The sequence below is a fragment of the Rhinolophus sinicus genome, linkage group LG13 (assembly GCF_036562045.2).
Source record: "Rhinolophus sinicus isolate RSC01 linkage group LG13, ASM3656204v1, whole genome shotgun sequence".
Lineage (NCBI taxonomy): Eukaryota > Metazoa > Chordata > Mammalia > Chiroptera > Rhinolophidae > Rhinolophus > Rhinolophus sinicus.
The window spans coordinates 1,012,507-1,030,749 of NC_133762.1; the positions used below are offsets into that span (position 1 = coordinate 1,012,507).

Here is an 18,243-nt window from a genome sequence, read left to right on the forward strand (position 1 = left end):
TTTAATAACCCTTTAATTCTTTCAGAAAAAATATATCTTCTCATAATTTGGTGTACATTTTCTACATATCAGTTCCTGATTAAATGAAAATTATGTAAATGTAAAACTGTAAGTCAAAAGTCACGAAACCAGTCTACACTAAGTTCTTATTAACTCGATATATATTCACGTTCCTTTCAGTGCTATGATTTCCACTACAAGTGTTCACTCACTCTGGGGGCTGCGGTGTTCCCACCGGGTACAGCCCCCTTACCTGAGGTGTGACCTGCTGCCCAAACCTCACACTGGATGTGCTGTGGCATTCTGATTGCCCAATAATATTCAATCCATTATTTCTAAGTAATTCAAGCTCTGAGAAAATACAAAAAGAAAGTGAGAAGTGGGCCACAAATGGGACGCTTCCGCCTCTTACTCTCCCATTTCTTTTGTAGGGATCACGACCGTCCTGACCATGACGACCATCAACACGCACCTTCGGGAGACGCTGCCCAAAATCCCCTACGTCAAAGCCATTGACATGTACCTCATGGGCTGCTTTGTCTTTGTGTTTCTGGCCCTTCTGGAGTATGCCTTTGTCAACTACATTTTCTTTGGAAGAGGCCCTCAAAGGCAGAAGAAGCTTGCAGAAAAGACAGCCAAGGCCAAGAATGACCGTTCGAAGAGCGAAAGCAACCGGGTAGGCCCTCCACTGTCGTGACCATCCAGTCGTGCTGATTGCAGATCCCACCCTGCCCCCAACCTCGTCAGTTACTACAGTTACCTGCATGGCCTTTGAGTAGCCATTGTGTGGGCTCGTTCAACATAACGGGAAGTGTTGCGTCCTGCAGGTCACTGAGTTTTACGTATAACCCAAATCAGCGCAAAAAATGGAGGGGCCCAAAGTTTCCCAGTTTCCTATGAAAAGAACAGAACACGTGTATGCCAGAATGAAGGAAACTCAGGGATGTGGGGTCTGACCTTAACAGGCAAAAGCATGTTCCAAAGTGTTGCAACTTTCTTTTAGTGGTAAAATTACCAATGTGATATCAGCGTGCCAGGTCTTTGCACAGTGTGGGCAGACCCCTCTCTTGTCCCACCCCCACCCTCACTCCTGGTTCAAGGTGCTTAGCTTGAGGCAGAAGCAGTGCTCTGGTTGGGACTCTCACAGAGTGGCCCTGGCCACACCCCTAGTGGGTTTCTTGCCCAAAGCCAGGGCCAGGCAGATATAACAGCAGCGGCCAAGTGCACTGCTCTAAGAATTCCCTGGGCCACACTGAGAAGGGAGTAAATTAGGACCGCCCCCTCCAGCCCAGCTCAGCATGCTTCCAATTACAAAGGAACTTTGTAGTCATATGTCATTTCAGTTTATTTTTTTAAAAGTGTTATGTTTTTGCAATTATAAACAATATTTTAGTGAAAACACATGATTTCTATAGAATTTTTGTCTTTATCAAGTCCTCAAAAATGAATTTCTACCTTTTTACATACTGGGCTTGTTGCTTGCTATGTTTCTTTATTTTCAAATTCTTCTTGTTAAACGTACTTATTTCTCCAGCCCCACCCATGAAGTTTCCTTGCTATTTCCCGTGCTCTCAGTGCATCCCCGGCCCCTGCCACTTTCAGGTACCACTGCATCCGTGACCCACCTGTGAACCAGATTAGGTCCGCAAGCCTCTGTGAATGAAGGAGCCATGCTAAATGGGTGTAAATGGCTCACATCCTTCCAGCAAAACATAGAGTTGGTCAGAGAAACCCAGGATCTGTGAATAAAATCAGGCAAAATTATCATGAAGTTCTCAGTGGAAAATATACTTAGTACCATGCTGTTATATTTCCAAGTAAGTCTGCATCCTACTATGAACACACACCATGCTTTGGTCATGCTGTTTCCATGGCAACTAGACTCCATCACATTATTACTGTTTCTACTGCACAGATACACAGATACATACAATGCTCTCCCAAGTCCCCTCATAACTTAAACAGATTAGAAATTTGTCTCGTTTCTTCTAGAGACGGTTTAGCACAGTCAAATTGGGCTAAAGAAATACCCTTTTTGAGTGTGAAGCATAAAATTCCAAACAAACACAAAAACCCCAAGCCTCTAATACCCACAGAGCAAATGAGCAGAACATAGGCAGAATATAATGTAAAGCAGACGCAGCGGAAAATTTCAGTTCATTCAGGAGTCCATTTTTATTGTTGCTTTTCCTGAAAATTTGTTTCTGTTTTCCCAGCAGTTCTGTGAAAGCCTCTCCGTGTTTGTGCTTTTCTGTAATCAGCCGTGAGGGTTGAAGTCGATACGCAAAGGCATATGTACTAGTTTTAAATGCATATTTGATGCTCTTAAGGGTGAACGTTAAAAACTGTTGCTGACTACACCTAAGAACTTAGTGATAATTTTAAAGTAGAATTGAACTTCCCTAAAAGTTTATATCACATGATGTGGATGAATTAAAGGGAAACGAGAAAACATAATCACAAATTTTATGCAAAACAGAAATGGCACTAAGGATTGGCCAACAGCGTCAAGAGTTCTTTTTAATTATAATTATTCACTCATTTAGTTTCAGTGACATCTCTTAGGAGTGTTTATCAGTGTAGCCAACAGCGGCCTTAGGGAGCCCCCTCGGTGTCATAGAGGAGAACCCTGTGGCCCAAGGCGTCAAACAAGTAGACACTCAGATGACAGCAATGCCTTGCCCTGTCACTGTCTTTCCTGAGAGTGCCTTTCATGTCCCTTAAGGGATGTCACTCAGCCCTCAGAGGCTCTGCCACCCAGGAGGGATCTATGCTTTGGGACTGCCTTTGGGACAATGCCATCATTGACGCTATTGTAAAATCATGAGTAGTTTTTCCTTCTATCCAGTGATCGTCAATATTTTAACTTACTGGTTGATTTATGAGTACTTAAAATGTTTGCATATTCACGTAGTTTCTCTGCAGACCAGGGGTGCAACGTAAATCTTAACCTTAATTTATGTGTGCTTAACCTCTGTTGGTTCCTGAGTTCCTTCTCTACCCAAGAGTTAGTCTCTGGTTGCAGTGCCTGTATTATGGTTATAGGCCTTGTGATATTTTGCAAGTTCACCCACTATTATTTGAATTTCATCAAGTGGAAGAAAGTCGGAATTCTTGGTAAGGAATCAGCTGTAAGCTTGACATCATTTCTCTTACTAAAGAGCTAGATTCCATTCCCCGAATGGCAAATCCCTTCTTATTTTTTTTTCTAAAACTAGAGTATTGTACTTAACGTAGAAGCTTGAAGGTAAGTAGAGAGTAAGATAACTAGTGTGCACCAATCTGGTGACACATTTTAGGGGAAAATGAAAATCCCCCCAAGTATGTGATATTTTTAATCGTTAAATGTTTTCACCTGTCAAGATTATAGAGCAGGAAGAAAAACTACATTGAAAGCAGTGATTTTAATTATAGTAGACATGAGACAAGCTCCTCAAAATAAGGAGGATTCATGAAGTGCTTTAAAAATTGCAAGTCATCAGCTATCATTCAATACAAGGCCTTTCAGTCTTGTATTACATCCACATTTAATTTGTTTTAAGATTTACATTCTAGATGATAGGAAGAGATTAGTAAACATATTTTCTATGTGCAGTTGGGGACCCATCAATTTAAGTTAAATGTGAATTTTCGACTGTGGGTGGTCGGCACCCCGAGCCCCCACATTGTATAAGAGCCAACTGTATTTGTTTGAAATTCTAAGATTTAATAGACTTTAATAACCCTTTAATTCTTTCAGAAAAAATATATCTTCTCATAATTTGGTGTACATTTTCTACATATCAGTTCCTGATTAAATGAAAATTATGTAAATGTAAAACTGTAAGTCAAAAGTCACGAAACCAGTCTACACTAAGTTCTTATTAACTCGATATATATTCACGTTCCTTTCAGTGCTATGATTTCCACTACAAGTGTTCACTCACTCTGAAAAGGGAATAATGCGAAATTGTATTGGTTCTTGAGACCCACCTCCCGGGGCTGCTCTGACACAGCTTCAAGGCAGCCCTAATGTCCAGAGTGCCTGGAAGCACTCTGAGTTGGTCAGTTATTGATGATATTGGTAGAGAATTGGGGTTGGTGCCCTTCAGACTAAGTTTCCTTTGCCAGAGTTCAGGGCACACACACCACCCGTCCACCCACCTCCCCCACATGAGTCCTTTCCCAAAAGCACAGCACAGGCCACAGGGGACTGGGGAAAACAGGACTTGATTCATATAAATTTGTCATTAAGTCTTGAAAGATCAACTCAGCATTCATTTGACTTCACTTATGTTTTCTTCACTCTCCTTGTGCAGGTCCTGAAATCACCAAATGTATTATCTCTGCCTTTGAGTCTCTCTTCCCAGAATCTCTTTCTTCTCTGTCCACAGCTTCCCCTCCTTTGGGACCTAAGACAGATGCTCTTCTCCATGATATTGCCCTTGATTCTTTTTCTTCCTGTTTGTTCCCATCCTGCCTCTGTACTCCCTACTTCAAGCAGTTGATATTGTCCCTGTTTTTCCAACTTCCGTGCTTGTGAGGTGGCATGTCACATTTGTATGGCCACCATGCCTTCTTTACTAGACAGCATCTGATTCTTTGCATCTATCAAAACACACACACCATGACTCAGACGTGGTAATCCTGTGGAACATGTGTCTATGAGTGGTATCTGTCACCAGTGTGGTCCCACTGATGTGATGTTTCTTACTTTCCTTGTGGGAAGAGAGGAGAAGTTTCATAAACGCATCTTTTTAAAGCCAGGAGAGACTCTGAGTCATTAGAACCAACAGAGCTCGACTGAATTAATCATGTCATAAAATACCCCTCTCCCTTCCTTGAAGAAAAAGTATTTCTTTATTTGGTATTTTGTTCTACAAAGTTGTTCAGAATCCTCTAGATTTTGATAAAAGGGCCTTTTCATATGGCATTTTTGATAACTAGGAAGAAGATGGTATTGTCAGTATGTGTTTAAAAATATGTTTAAAGGGCAATATGCAGTTTTGTTGTTTTTAAGATTTTATTGGGGGAAAGGGGGCAATATGTATTTCCAGGACTTTATTGGGGAACAGTGTGTTTTTCCCAGGACCCATCGGCTCCAAGTCATTGTCCTTCAGTCTTAGTTGTGGAGGGCGCAGCTCAGCTCCAAGTCCAGTCGCCGTTTTTCAATGTAGTTGCGGGGGGCGCAGTCCACCATCCCATGCAGGAGTCGAACTGGCAACTTGTTGTTAAGAGCTCACGCTCTAACCAACTGAGCCATCTGGCCGCCCACTGGAGCTCAGTGGCAGCTCAGCTAAAGTTGTTGTCTTCAGTCTAGTTGTGGAGGGCACAGCTCACTGGCCCAAGCAGGAATCAAACCGGCAACCCTGTTGTTCGGAGCTCACGCTCTAACCAACTGAGCCATCCGGCCGCCCCAATATGCAGTTTTTAAAAAATGTTTTTGCTGATTACTTGAAGCTGTCTCCTGCTAGACACCTGGGAAGCAGTGACCTTCTCTTATTGATATGTGGGGTCCCACCCCAGGCACAGGGCATGACTCAGAGCAGGTGTACAGGAATGTTTTGCATGAGCAATCCTGAGGAAGGGTCCAGAACCTCAGAGTGCTTGTGTCTGGTGAGGCATCCCATCTTCCCATGTGGACGATAGGGCTTTTCATCTCATGGGTTTTTTTTGTGTTCAAATCATTATATAGAATGCAGAGGTTGTTTATTTATTTTTTTTTTAAGCTAAATAATGTTTTGGTTTTTTCTCTACCTTCAGAAAAACAATTTCAGTCTTCTGAGTTTGTAATTAATGTGTAATAAATCACTTACTGAAGAGAATAAATTCTACATTACTACTTGGAAAAAACCAAACTTTTGCAAAGGTCTAACGTTCTTGGTTCTTTCAAGATGCAGGCCCCACTGGAATGTTTCCTTCCACTGGATAAAAAGATAACATAGCTCGTGTGATTCTGGCAGCACTCTGCCTCGTTTCCCAAGGGTGGGTCTCCATGAAGAGTTTTCTCCCAGGTACAGAAGGTGTTATCTTCGTCCATTTGCATCGCCAAGCACCCCCCAGCTGGTTGTCTGCCTTCTGCAGAAACCATAGATGCTCATGGTTTATCCCTGCCGTGATACCCTTCACCCTGTGGTTCACAGGCAGTGTTGGGCAGGAAAACAGGGTACAAGCCAGGCCAAGGGCATGCTCACTGCTGCATGGACCATGTCGGTGTCTCTATAGGGAGCTCAGGAAAGGTCGGGGGCTGGGTGGGGGTGGGGTGGTGAGAACGTCTCTCTCCACCCCTCCCCACTGCCTTAACTGTGGAGACGCAGAAATGAACTGGCACCGGTGAAGCCGCTGCTGGGGGCACACCAAGGGTTGGGTAACACCTGCAGAAAATGCTGGCATTGGGTGCTACGCCAGGAAGGAAGCAGAGACTCATTATCTTTTGGCGTTTGTCTTCCAGACTGTCCTGAAGGGCACAGGAACCAGTACAGTGCACTTGAGCTCAGGCCCTCTCTCCACTTTCTTACCCTGAATCCACCTTTTACCCTTCATCCTGTAGCTTGAGTTGTGTTTCAGAGCTACGTCACTTTTCTACCTAGAAATCGCTGTGGCTGACTCCTTTTCTGTTCACCACCAGGGGTACTTGCCTATTATGATAAGATGATACAAAGATGACAGTGACGGCGATAAGAAGGCCAGGCATCCCATCTATCACGAGCTTAGCAAGTGCCGGCAACTGTGTGTCTGAATCCATTCTCTCCAGGACTTGAGTCCCCCTCAGAAAGTTTGTGTTTCTCAGAACCCCCCAGGTGATCTCCAAGACTTCGCTTGTCTTTTTCCTGCCTGTTGCCTAGAAGATGTCTCCTCATTCTTTGAGGCCCAACTCAACTGCATTTCCCCACTGAGACCTTCCTTCTTCCCTCCGGTACTAGTTTTGGTTGCTGCCATAGCAAATTACCATAGACGTAGCCACTTTAAACAGCACCCAGCATGACGTCACAGGCGTGTCAGTCAGAGGTCCGGGTACAGTGGGGCTCAGCTGGCTCTCACCTTAGGAGATGGAAAACGAGGGGTCAGTCAGGCTGAATTCCTTTCTGGAGGCTCTGCGGGTAAATCTACCCCCACCCAGGCCGTTCAAGTTGTTGACCACACAAGTCCCTTGTGGTGGTAGAACTGAGCTCTCCCTGCCACACAGACTGGCAGCCAGTCTTTGCTCCTGGAGGCCACCCTATTTCTTCTCGTGCCCTCCCTGCAGCCCTCTCTACCATGGCGAACCCGGTTCTTGTCACACCTCAACTCACACTTTCACCTTCTGCCGCATCTTGCCGACTTCCTCGTCTGATTCTAGCTGGTGAAAGTTCTTCACTTTTAAGGGTTAATCAGGAAATCCCCCTTCCCCCCCATCAAAAGATCCCTAACCTTAATTAGTCCCGTTTGTGTGTAGGTAACACACGCAGGTTCTGGGGAGTAACGTGGGACATCCTGCTGACCACACCTCTCCTTCCCCAAGCTTAGTTAAGCAACCTTGAATGACATTCCCAAACCATGGCATAGACATCTCAGAGTCCTGTTCAGTGCCTTTTGTGTCAGAGCCTGGGTGGCCTGGATGTGTATGGCCCTTCCTGAGTCTGGGCCACCTGGGTGCCTGGGGGCCATCCCACCTGTGCTCCTGTCAGTGCTGAGATTGGCACAGGCTCCTGCTTCTTCTTAGTCCAGCATCTTCTCTCCCCACCTCACCTCCTGCACATCTAGCCTTTAATAAAAGTAAAGGGTATACAGAAGATGGGGAGATTCAATTAGTATAACAATAAATGATTCTTCCACAAAATAACTGATTTTGTGAAAGCTTCACGGAGGAAGCCAGAGACACCTAACCTAGTTCTAGAGGAAGTAGGCTTTACACAAGGACGGGGCAAGGAGTGGAGAACAGTGATCACCCAGGCGACAGTGGGATGGCCCACGATGCCCTGAGAGGGCGTGGTATGCTCAGAGAGGAGACATTACAGACTCACCCCAGGAGGGACTGCACTGGGGACCCTGAGCCTCAGGCATGCTCTGTGGAAAGTTCCATGGCAGACCATGGCCCATCATGAGTAGACTATCCTGAAAGGTCTGAAGCTGTTTTTCACACAGAATTCAATGTTTTCATTTTCAAGTTTGGCTGAAATGTGGAAAGGGACTTCAGCCTGTCTTAAATATAGCCCTTAAAATGTAGGCGTCCTGCCAGGACCGGAAGTGGGCTAGGAATTGTGCCCGCGTGGCAGTGTCCATCTACCCTACCAAAGTCGTCATACGAGTGTTCGCTTGCGTCTGCCCTGTAATGTGGGTATTTTTATACCACCAGAAAAGGGGACAAGGTGACTTCCAGAGAAGAACGGGAGAATACTGTCCATCCAGTTTACAGTAGCAGAAAAAAATGGTTATAACACAAAGTTATCGTCTTGAAAGGCATTCGTACTTTAATTTTCTCTTCAGGAAGGACTTGTATCCATAGTGTGAAATTTCAATTTGAAAAGTTCCTCCTCATTTTATCTAATCTCTTATGTGACAATTTTTAAATCAAGGAAATAAAGTCTCTAAACTGCACTTAAGCCTCCAAAATGACATTTCCCACCAACACAGAGTGCTGTGTTTGACAGATGTGCACATTCTCATAAGACATGTGACATGATTGTATGGCAAGCCTGCCCTGGATTTGCATATGGAAATTAGATTTATTGACATGCTGGCTGTCTAACGACGTGCATTTTCTTCCAATTAGGTGGATGCTCATGGAAATATTCTGTTAACTTCCCTGGAGGTTCACAATGAAATGAATGAGGTCGCGGGCAGCGTCGGTGACACGAGGAATTCAGCAATATCCTTTGACAACTCAGGAATCCAGTACAGGAAACACAGCGTGCCCAGGGAGGGGCATGGGCGACACATGGGGACAGGGCCTCCCACACAAGAAGACCCATCTACGGAGGAGATCTTCGCAGCTCAAAATTAAAATCCCGATCTAACCGATGTGAATGCCATAGACAGATGGTCCAGGATCGTATTTCCATTCACTTTTCTCTTTTAAAAAATGTTTTTGCTGATTACTTGAAGCTGTCTCCTGCTAGACACCTGGGAAGCAGTGACCTTCTCTTATTGATATGTGGGGTCCCACCCCAGGCACAGGGCATGACTCAGAGCAGGTGTACAGGAATGTTTTGCATGAGCAATCCTGAGGAAGGGTCCAGAACCTCAGAGTGCTTGTGTCTGGTGAGGCATCCCATCTTCCCATGTGGACGATAGGGCTTTTCATCTCATGGGTTTTTTTTGTGTTCAAATCATTATATAGAATGCAGAGGTTGTTTATTTATTTTTTTTTTAAGCTAAATAATGTTTTGGTTTTTTCTCTACCTTCAGAAAAACAATTTCAGTCTTCTGAGTTTGTAATTAATGTGTAATAAATCACTTACTGAAGAGAATAAATTCTACATTACTACTTGGAAAAAACCAAACTTTTGCAAAGGTCTAACGTTCTTGGTTCTTTCAAGATGCAGGCCCCACTGGAATGTTTCCTTCCACTGGATAAAAAGATAACATAGCTCGTGTGATTCTGGCAGCACTCTGCCTCGTTTCCCAAGGGTGGGTCTCCATGAAGAGTTTTCTCCCAGGTACAGAAGGTGTTATCTTCGTCCATTTGCATCGCCAAGCACCCCCCAGCTGGTTGTCTGCCTTCTGCAGAAACCATAGATGCTCATGGTTTATCCCTGCCGTGATACCCTTCACCCTGTGGTTCACAGGCAGTGTTGGGCAGGAAAACAGGGTACAAGCCAGGCCAAGGGCATGCTCACTGCTGCATGGACCATGTCGGTGTCTCTATAGGGAGCTCAGGAAAGGTCGGGGGCTGGGTGGGGGTGGGGTGGTGAGAACGTCTCTCTCCACCCCTCCCCACTGCCTTAACTGTGGAGACGCAGAAATGAACTGGCACCGTGAAGCCGCTGCTGGGGGCACACCAAGGGTTGGGTAACACCTGCAGAAAATGCTGGCATTGGGTGCTACGCCAGGAAGGAAGCAGAGACTCATTATCTTTTGGCGTTTGTCTTCCAGACTGTCCTGAAGGGCACAGGAACCAGTACAGTGCACTTGAGCTCAGGCCCTCTCTCCACTTTCTTACCCTGAATCCACCTTTTACCCTTCATCCTGTAGCTTGAGTTGTGTTTCAGAGCTACGTCACTTTTCTACCTAGAAATCGCTGTGGCTGACTCCTTTTCTGTTCACCACCAGGGGTACTTGCCTATTATGATAAGATGATACAAAGATGACAGTGACGGCGATAAGAAGGCCAGGCATCCCATCTATCACGAGCTTAGCAAGTGCCGGCAACTGTGTGTCTGAATCCATTCTCTCCAGGACTTGAGTCCCCCTCAGAAAGTTTGTGTTTCTCAGAACCCCCCAGGTGATCTCCAAGACTTCGCTTGTCTTTTTCCTGCCTGTTGCCTAGAAGATGTCTCCTCATTCTTTGAGGCCCAACTCAACTGCATTTCCCCACTGAGACCTTCCTTCTTCCCTCCGGTACTAGTTTTGGTTGCTGCCATAGCAAATTACCATAGACGTAGCCACTTTAAACAGCACCCAGCATGACGTCACAGGCGTGTCAGTCAGAGGTCCGGGTACAGTGGGGCTCAGCTGGCTCTCACCTTAGGAGATAGAAAACGAGGGGTCAGTCAGGCTGAATTCCTTTCTGGAGGCTCTGCGGGTAAATCTACCCCCACCCAGGCCGTTCAAGTTGTTGACCACACAAGTCCCTTGTGGTGGTAGAACTGAGCTCTCCCTGCCACACAGACTGGCAGCCAGTCTTTGCTCCTGGAGGCCACCCTATTTCTTCTCGTGCCCTCCCTGCAGCCCTCTCTACCATGGCGAACCCGGTTCTTGTCACACCTCAACTCACACTTTCACCTTCTGCATCTTGCCGACTTCCTCGTCTGATTCTAGCTGGTGAAAGTTCTTCACTTTAAGGGTTAATCAGGAAATCCCCTTCCCCCCCATCAAAAGATCCCTAACCTTAATTAGTCCCGTTTGTGTGTAGGTAACACACGCAGGTTCTGGGGAGTAACGTGGGACATCCTGCTGACCACACCTCTCCTTCCCCAAGCTTAGTTAAGCAACCTTGAATGACATTCCCAAACCATGGCATAGACATCTCAGAGTCCTGTTCAGTGCCTTTTGTGTCAGAGCCTGGGTGGCCTGGATGTGTATGGCCCTTCCTGAGTCTGGGCCACCTGGGTGCCTGGGGGCCATCCCACCTGTGCTCCTGTCAGTGCTGAGATTGGCACAGGCTCCTGCTTCTTCTTAGTCCAGCATCTTCTCTCCCCACCTCACCTCCTGCACATCTAGCCTTTAATAAAAGTAAAGGGTATACAGAAGATGGGGAGATTCAATTAGTATAACAATAAATGATTCTTCCACAAAATAACTGATTTTGTGAAAGCTTCACGGAGGAAGCCAGAGACACCTAACCTAGTTCTAGAGGAAGTAGGCTTTACACAAGGACGGGGCAAGGAGTGGAGAACAGTGATCACCCAGGCGACAGTGGGATGGCCCACGATGCCCTGAGAGGGCGTGGTATGCTCAGAGAGGAGACATTACAGACTCACCCCAGGAGGGACTGCACTGGGGACCCTGAGCCTCAGGCATGCTCTGTGGAAAGTTCCATGGCAGACCATGGCCCATCATGAGTAGACTATCCTGAAAGGTCTGAAGCTGTTTTTCACACAGAATTCAATGTTTTCATTTTCAAGTTTGGCTGAAATGTGGAAAGGGACTTCAGCCTGTCTTAAATATAGCCCTTAAAATGTAGGCGTCCTGCCAGGACCGGAAGTGGGCTAGGAATTGTGCCCGCGTGGCAGTGTCCATCTACCCTACCAAAGTCGTCATACGAGTGTTCGCTTGCGTCTGCCCTGTAATGTGGGTATTTTTATACCACCAGAAAAGGGGACAAGGTGACTTCCAGAGAAGAACGGGAGAATACTGTCCATCCAGTTTACAGTAGCAGAAAAAAATGGTTATAACACAAAGTTATCGTCTTGAAAGGCATTCGTACTTTAATTTTCTCTTCAGGAAGGACTTGTATCCATAGTGTGAAATTTCAATTTGAAAAGTTCCTCCTCATTTTATCTAATCTCTTATGTGACAATTTTTAAATCAAGGAAATAAAGTCTCTAAACTGCACTTAAGCCTCCAAAATGACATTTCCCACCAACACAGAGTGCTGTGTTTGACAGATGTGCACATTCTCATAAGACATGTGACATGATTGTATGGCAAGCCTGCCCTGGATTTGCATATGGAAATTAGATTTATTGACATGCTGGCTGTCTAACGACGTGCATTTTCTTCCAATTAGGTGGATGCTCATGGAAATATTCTGTTAACTTCCCTGGAGGTTCACAATGAAATGAATGAGGTCGCGGGCAGCGTCGGTGACACGAGGAATTCAGCAATATCCTTTGACAACTCAGGAATCCAGTACAGGAAACACAGCGTGCCCAGGGAGGGGCATGGGCGACACATGGGGGACAGGGGCCTCCCACACAAGAAGACCCATCTACGGAGGAGATCTTCGCAGCTCAAAATTAAAATCCCCGATCTAACCGATGTGAATGCCATAGACAGATGGTCCAGGATCGTATTTCCATTCACTTTTTCTCTTTTCAACTTAGTTTACTGGCTGTACTATGTTAACTGAGTGACTGTACTTGACTTTTCAAAGACTTCATTTAACACTGAGTGAAGTATTACTCTGCCTGTCAAGTTTTTATACCTTTACACACACAGAGACACACACGCGTGCACACACATACATATATACATACGCAATTGTATATATATGTGAACTTTCAGCATATATATAAAATACACGTGTATATGAGGATGTATGTGTATGTGTTTATACACACAGGGGTCAGTACCCATGTGTATTTAAAACAAATACACATACATATATACATTTTGCAGCTATGGACAAATTTAACACAGGATGCAAATTAAAGAAAGTCATAGTTTTTTTTCTTTTTTAATTGAAAGGGACAAGCATTGTCTAAATATGATGCCTTGAGAATGAGGGCATGAAACACATCATCCCAAAATGTGTCTTTTATTATCATAAGTTAGATGTTTTAGTTGAAAAATCAGAAAGAAACTCTTAGTTAATCTTCAAAACCTCATACAGTGGTATTGATAGTTTAAAACGTGTCACCTACTTCATATCCTCTCTTTCAGTTTACTAAGCGAAAGCTTTTCAGCTTTTTTGGCGATGGGGTTTTTTGGGCGTCTGTTTTCTGCACTGGTTTAGTAGATGGGGTGAGTGTGATCTCACCATTTTCTTAAACATAGAAAGATCCCACATTGGTGTCTGAACGTCCATTTTATGAAAACCCATCAGACATGGATGGCATCTAATTGTAAGTACTCTGATGTACAGTCTGGTTTTTGTTGTCGTTCATTGGAGTGGATTGGCTTACCTGTCACACAGTGGGAACACAGTGCCAATGTTCAGATGACATTTCAATCATCGAAACTGGCTTCCACATCTCATGGATTTCTAGGCCTGATATTTAACAGAAAGCGTAGACATCTCAGGTTATTTGTTACTCTAAGGTAAAACCATCTAGGATGACTCCCCCCCCCCCTTGTCTTTACGTTACCAATCACTCTTATAACATTGTATGTTAATATAAAATATATTTGCATAACATGCATATATATGTGTATATTTCCCAAGATATTGTTTCTTATGCTTGCTACCATGGCAGCATGCAATGTTATATTTTTATGTGATGTGACTACTTTCTGTTATCTAGAATTAAGATTGAAGCTAAAACACTTCTACTGTTCAATTTCAGAAACCAAGAACCATCCTCATGCCTTTATTTCTGTATTTGACACATGTCATAAGCACATCTGACCACTCCTAGTCTAACTAGGACGCTGCAGAAACATACCCAGTACTCACCACGTGTCACCCACTGACTCGTGACCATTCTCTTGAGGCAAAGGAGAGCAACCTGACGACACACACAGTCACTTTTGTTTCCGTCTGACCCACGGCCTCATCAGTATTTGGACTTTTTAAAGCTCGTAGAAACAAGACAAGGTGCACTGGTTTCATAGATGCAACCTTAACTTACTATTTAGATGAGATCTTTCTAAAGAAAAAAAAGAGATGATATATTTTTTGTAAACAATATTTCTATCACAGGCATCCATAAACTGAAGTGACTACAGTTGTGCAAACAGATGTCACAGTGAAGTTAAGCATTTGGAGGAAAAAAAAGCAAAATATTCTGAAAAGAACTGCTAAATTAATACTTTATCCCCAAATGCCACATATGCCTCACCCTCTCTGTTCTATACAAAACCAATGACCAGAGTGTCATCTGGTTCTCTAATAGCTGGTACCAGATCTTTCCATGTAGACAGAGGCACCACCTTTCCTGGGGGTGCACGTGGTGGGGCCATCACCATGAGCTGATGACCATAACTAGATTTTTCTTTGGCGACCATAATAACCTTTAATTTGTGGGCGTCTGCAACAGTTCAAAACCCACTGTCAGGTGAAACATAATCCACGAAGTCTCATTCTAGAAGCAAGGACCAATTTTTATATCCTTTCCCCTACTTCATTCCTGCCTTTCTTCAATGTCTTCTCCCAACCCCTGCTCTCTGGTTTTGTTTTTGTCTGGAGATGACCAGGTGATTTCTTGGTCTTTGGCTTTTCTCCGACAGTTTTTTTCGTGGGCAACAATGGGGGAATCTTCAAAGTTAAACAGATTGGGAAAAACCTTGTAAGTGGCCTTATCATTGTTAACATGTTAAAGAAAAAAAAAAAAAAGGACATTTGTGAAGACCTTATCCCTTTCAATACTTCAGGTATCTTTTTTCTGTATCCAGTGATTCGAGGAATGAGCAAGGAGGGACCCCAAAATGCAAATGAATGTGGACAAAAAGCAGTCAATGCTCGATTTAAGTGTACAATTTACTCGTATACTATTCAGAACTGTGACATTCATTTTTTTCTGGAAGGAAAGTGATTCAAAATGTTTGTGATGAATAGTCGAGGTACCCAAATATCAAAGGCAGAAACCCCATGGGGCTCAGAAGAGCTGTGGTCTACTTCCCGAGGTTTTCTGGATATAAATTTGCATGGTATAGTCATAACAGCTTTTGAGCTTTTTATATGCATTTGGCACCAAGACTGAGATCCACAACTTTGTAGACACTGCGATGAAGTTAACATAATAGCTATCCTATAAATAGTGTTTGTAACTACACATACACACCACACACACAGAAGTACATACATATATTCTGTAAAAAACAAACTTTTTAAGATCCTTGGGTATGTATTTGCTTTACTCCATTTAAGAAGAAACTTACTTTTCTTCTAATAAAATTATTTTATAGCTTCTCCATTTTTAAAAGTTGTGAGAAATATTGAGAAGCATAACTCTGGTTTTGGCAGAAGAGAGTTGCATTTGGTTGTGTGCTCTGTCACAACAGCCTCTCATTACTCTGCAGTAGTTACTGGAGCCAGTGAGCGAGCAGGGTTGATGATTCTGAACCCCGACCTTTGGCATTACTGGGAGGTGGCTGTCACCCATGTCCAAACCTCATGAGTAAGGAGACAAAAGTTGAATATAATGAATTTTGAATATAATGGTATTTCTTTCTCAAAAACTGAACGTAATAAAAAGTTAATTTTCTAAGTAGTCCTGTCTTTCCGAAATGCTTCCCAGGGGCTCATAGTGTACAGGAGCATCTTGTAATGACCTGTGTTCAGATATACTTGAGACAGTTCAAGAGACCTACTCCACAAATCCCCTCAGAGAGAGAGACTGATCTGATTGGGCTGGCCTGCGAAGCTGGTCTTGTTCACCCACCCTGGGAGTGGAGAGGGATTTCATTGTCTATCCCAGGAGACATCTATGTCCCCCTGAATCTAAAGTGAACTAGAAAATATGCCATGAGAATATTCCTGTCAGCTCTGAAAATCACATTCCATGTGCTATATCGAGTGTTTTTAACGCCAGCACCTAGAGCTTCTGACATGTTCTCTTATTCACATCAAGGCCCTTCTTCCCTGTCCAGCTAATCAATATTTTCACCAAGGAGATCCTTGCAGACGCGACGCCAAGCACGCTTGGGGCTGGTTTTAAGGGGACAGGCCCATTGCAGTGGTATCTAGTAGACAATCCCATTGGCGGTTGTCACACAATGGTGTGTTCTAACAGAATGGGTTCAGCATGGAATCTCCTGGCTTGAAAGAATAGAATAAACCATTCCATAATTCTTCCTTTAACTCTCCACCTGATAAACCAGTTTATATGTCTGGCCATTTTATGTAAGCAAAACTGAACAGTTAGTTGGTGAACAGTTAATTGGCTCTGACACGAGCCACCGTCACAGTAACGCTGAGTCGTGGGGCAAACAGCTGCCCAGGTGGATTAAATTTTCCCAGGACACTAGCTAGTGTGCCTTGGATCAATTACCTCTTCTACTGCATTGAAAGGTGCCATGTTTTCCTGAAATACTCAATTTCCAACACCTGGGGAAACAGTGACCTCCCAGAGAGAGACTCACACAACAGGCCCCTCCCTGGGGCCAGCCCCACACATACACTCATGTTTCTACTTCACAAGTCAGTGCGTATGTTCAAGGTAAGTACAGGATTATTCTAGTAGGAATAGGCGACTGCTGTCACGGTCAATTCCCATGTTGATTTCATCTCATTGTAAAGATAAAACCTGATTTTGCTTAAGCACATTGATGTAATTTTTGGTATTATTTGACATGAAAAACAAACAGCAACATTGAGTGATAGATACAATATGAAATTTGTTGATGAATGAATTCAAATTTATTAAAAAAGGACTAACTGACTTAAATGTGAAGACTGATTTATTTTTTTCTCCCTTGGCTATCTGTGGTTGTGAGGGTGTGATTATTTTAATTCCAGGTATTTTTGGTTGTGTGTGCCCATTTTGGTTATGCTAAAAAGAAATAAGCTCAAAACTCATGGTGTATGAAACCAATTGAACTGTGACTTTTTTGAAAACCACGATTTATTCTGTACTTCAAAGGATAACTAGACACACACAAATCCAGCCTGTCCCTCTCTTCAAATAAATGTTTTAAGACAAATAGTTTTATATTAAAGGCCAAAGAATCAACCTACTAACAACCTCTGGCACAGGTGATGTTGGCCCTCTGTCTTTAGTTCTTTAATAGTAAAAGGCAATTTCCTCTGTTTCTCCTCTAGTGAAAATGTAATAAGCAATATCTATGGATGGATGGATGAATGAATGAATGAATGCAGATCCTCTGACACCTCAAACCAGGTATAACTTTTATTAGGAAATATATCTTTAGGCTCCCAGAAAGGCTAAGAGCTCACCTGTAAACACCTTAAAAGGAGAACTGCCCACTGTAGTCACCAGTCTTACAAAATACTCTCAGCCAAGTAGTGTTTAATGAAGGTTTACCTTCAAAGTTATCTGCTCTAAGCAAAACAATACAAACTCTTCAGTCATCCTTTACAAGTCCTGTTTTCACTTATTTGGTTTCATACATTTTTTTTCTTTTTTCCCCGTGAACATGTTTTTCTCTATCCCTGAGCTATTTGGAGACCTTGACCTGGACACATTTCACACTAATTCCTTGTCTAAGCCTGGAACCTCACTATGGGGACATTTCTCACTTCATTAGTTGAAAACATTATTCAGATAAGAAGTTTAAATGGCCAATGACTGCAGAAGAAAGGATTTTCAAAGTTTGACTAGATTTTTTAAATTTTTTTATTATTAGTTTCAGGTGTACAAAACAACATAATAGTTCGCCATTTAAACCCCTCATAAAGTGATAGCCCACCCCCCAAGCTACTACCCCTCTGACATCTTATATAGCTATTACAACACCATCGACTATCTTCCCAATGCTGTACTCTACATCCCGTGACTATATATACCTATATATTTGGTTATAGTTGACATTCAGTATTATTCTACTTCAGCTCTTCAGTTGTACAACACATTGGTCAGGCATCTACACAGTCTATGACGTGATCCCACTGATAAGTCCAGTGCCCATCTGGCACCTTACATGAGCTTTACAACATTGTTGATTATATACTCCATTCTATATTAACTACCAGTTTGTATTTCTTTTATTCTTTTTTTTTTTTTAAGATTTTATTGGGAACATTGTGTACTTCCAGGATTTTTTCAAGTCAAGATGTCCTTT

The 18,243-nt window shown here is 43.4% G+C and overlaps 1 protein-coding gene across 4 annotated transcripts in view; it reads left to right on the forward strand.

Moving 5' to 3' along the window:
* Positions 1–16,883, forward strand: part of GABRB3 (gamma-aminobutyric acid type A receptor subunit beta3) — a 167,170-nt gene extending 150,287 nt beyond the window's left edge. For 2 of the 4 annotated variants that reach the window (XM_074317239.1, XM_019753228.2), the window contains exons 8-9: positions 432–676; positions 12,350–16,883. In XM_074317239.1, coding sequence (XP_074173340.1) covers positions 432–676; positions 12,350–12,691 — 587 coding nt within the window. In that variant the 3' untranslated portion in view covers positions 12,692–16,883. Of the gene's footprint in view, positions 1–431; positions 677–8,731; positions 8,980–12,349 lie in introns of those variants that run through there. The other 2 variants (XM_074317238.1, XM_074317237.1) reach the window with 2 other exon arrangements.
* Positions 16,884–18,243: the final 1,360 nt, after the last annotated feature.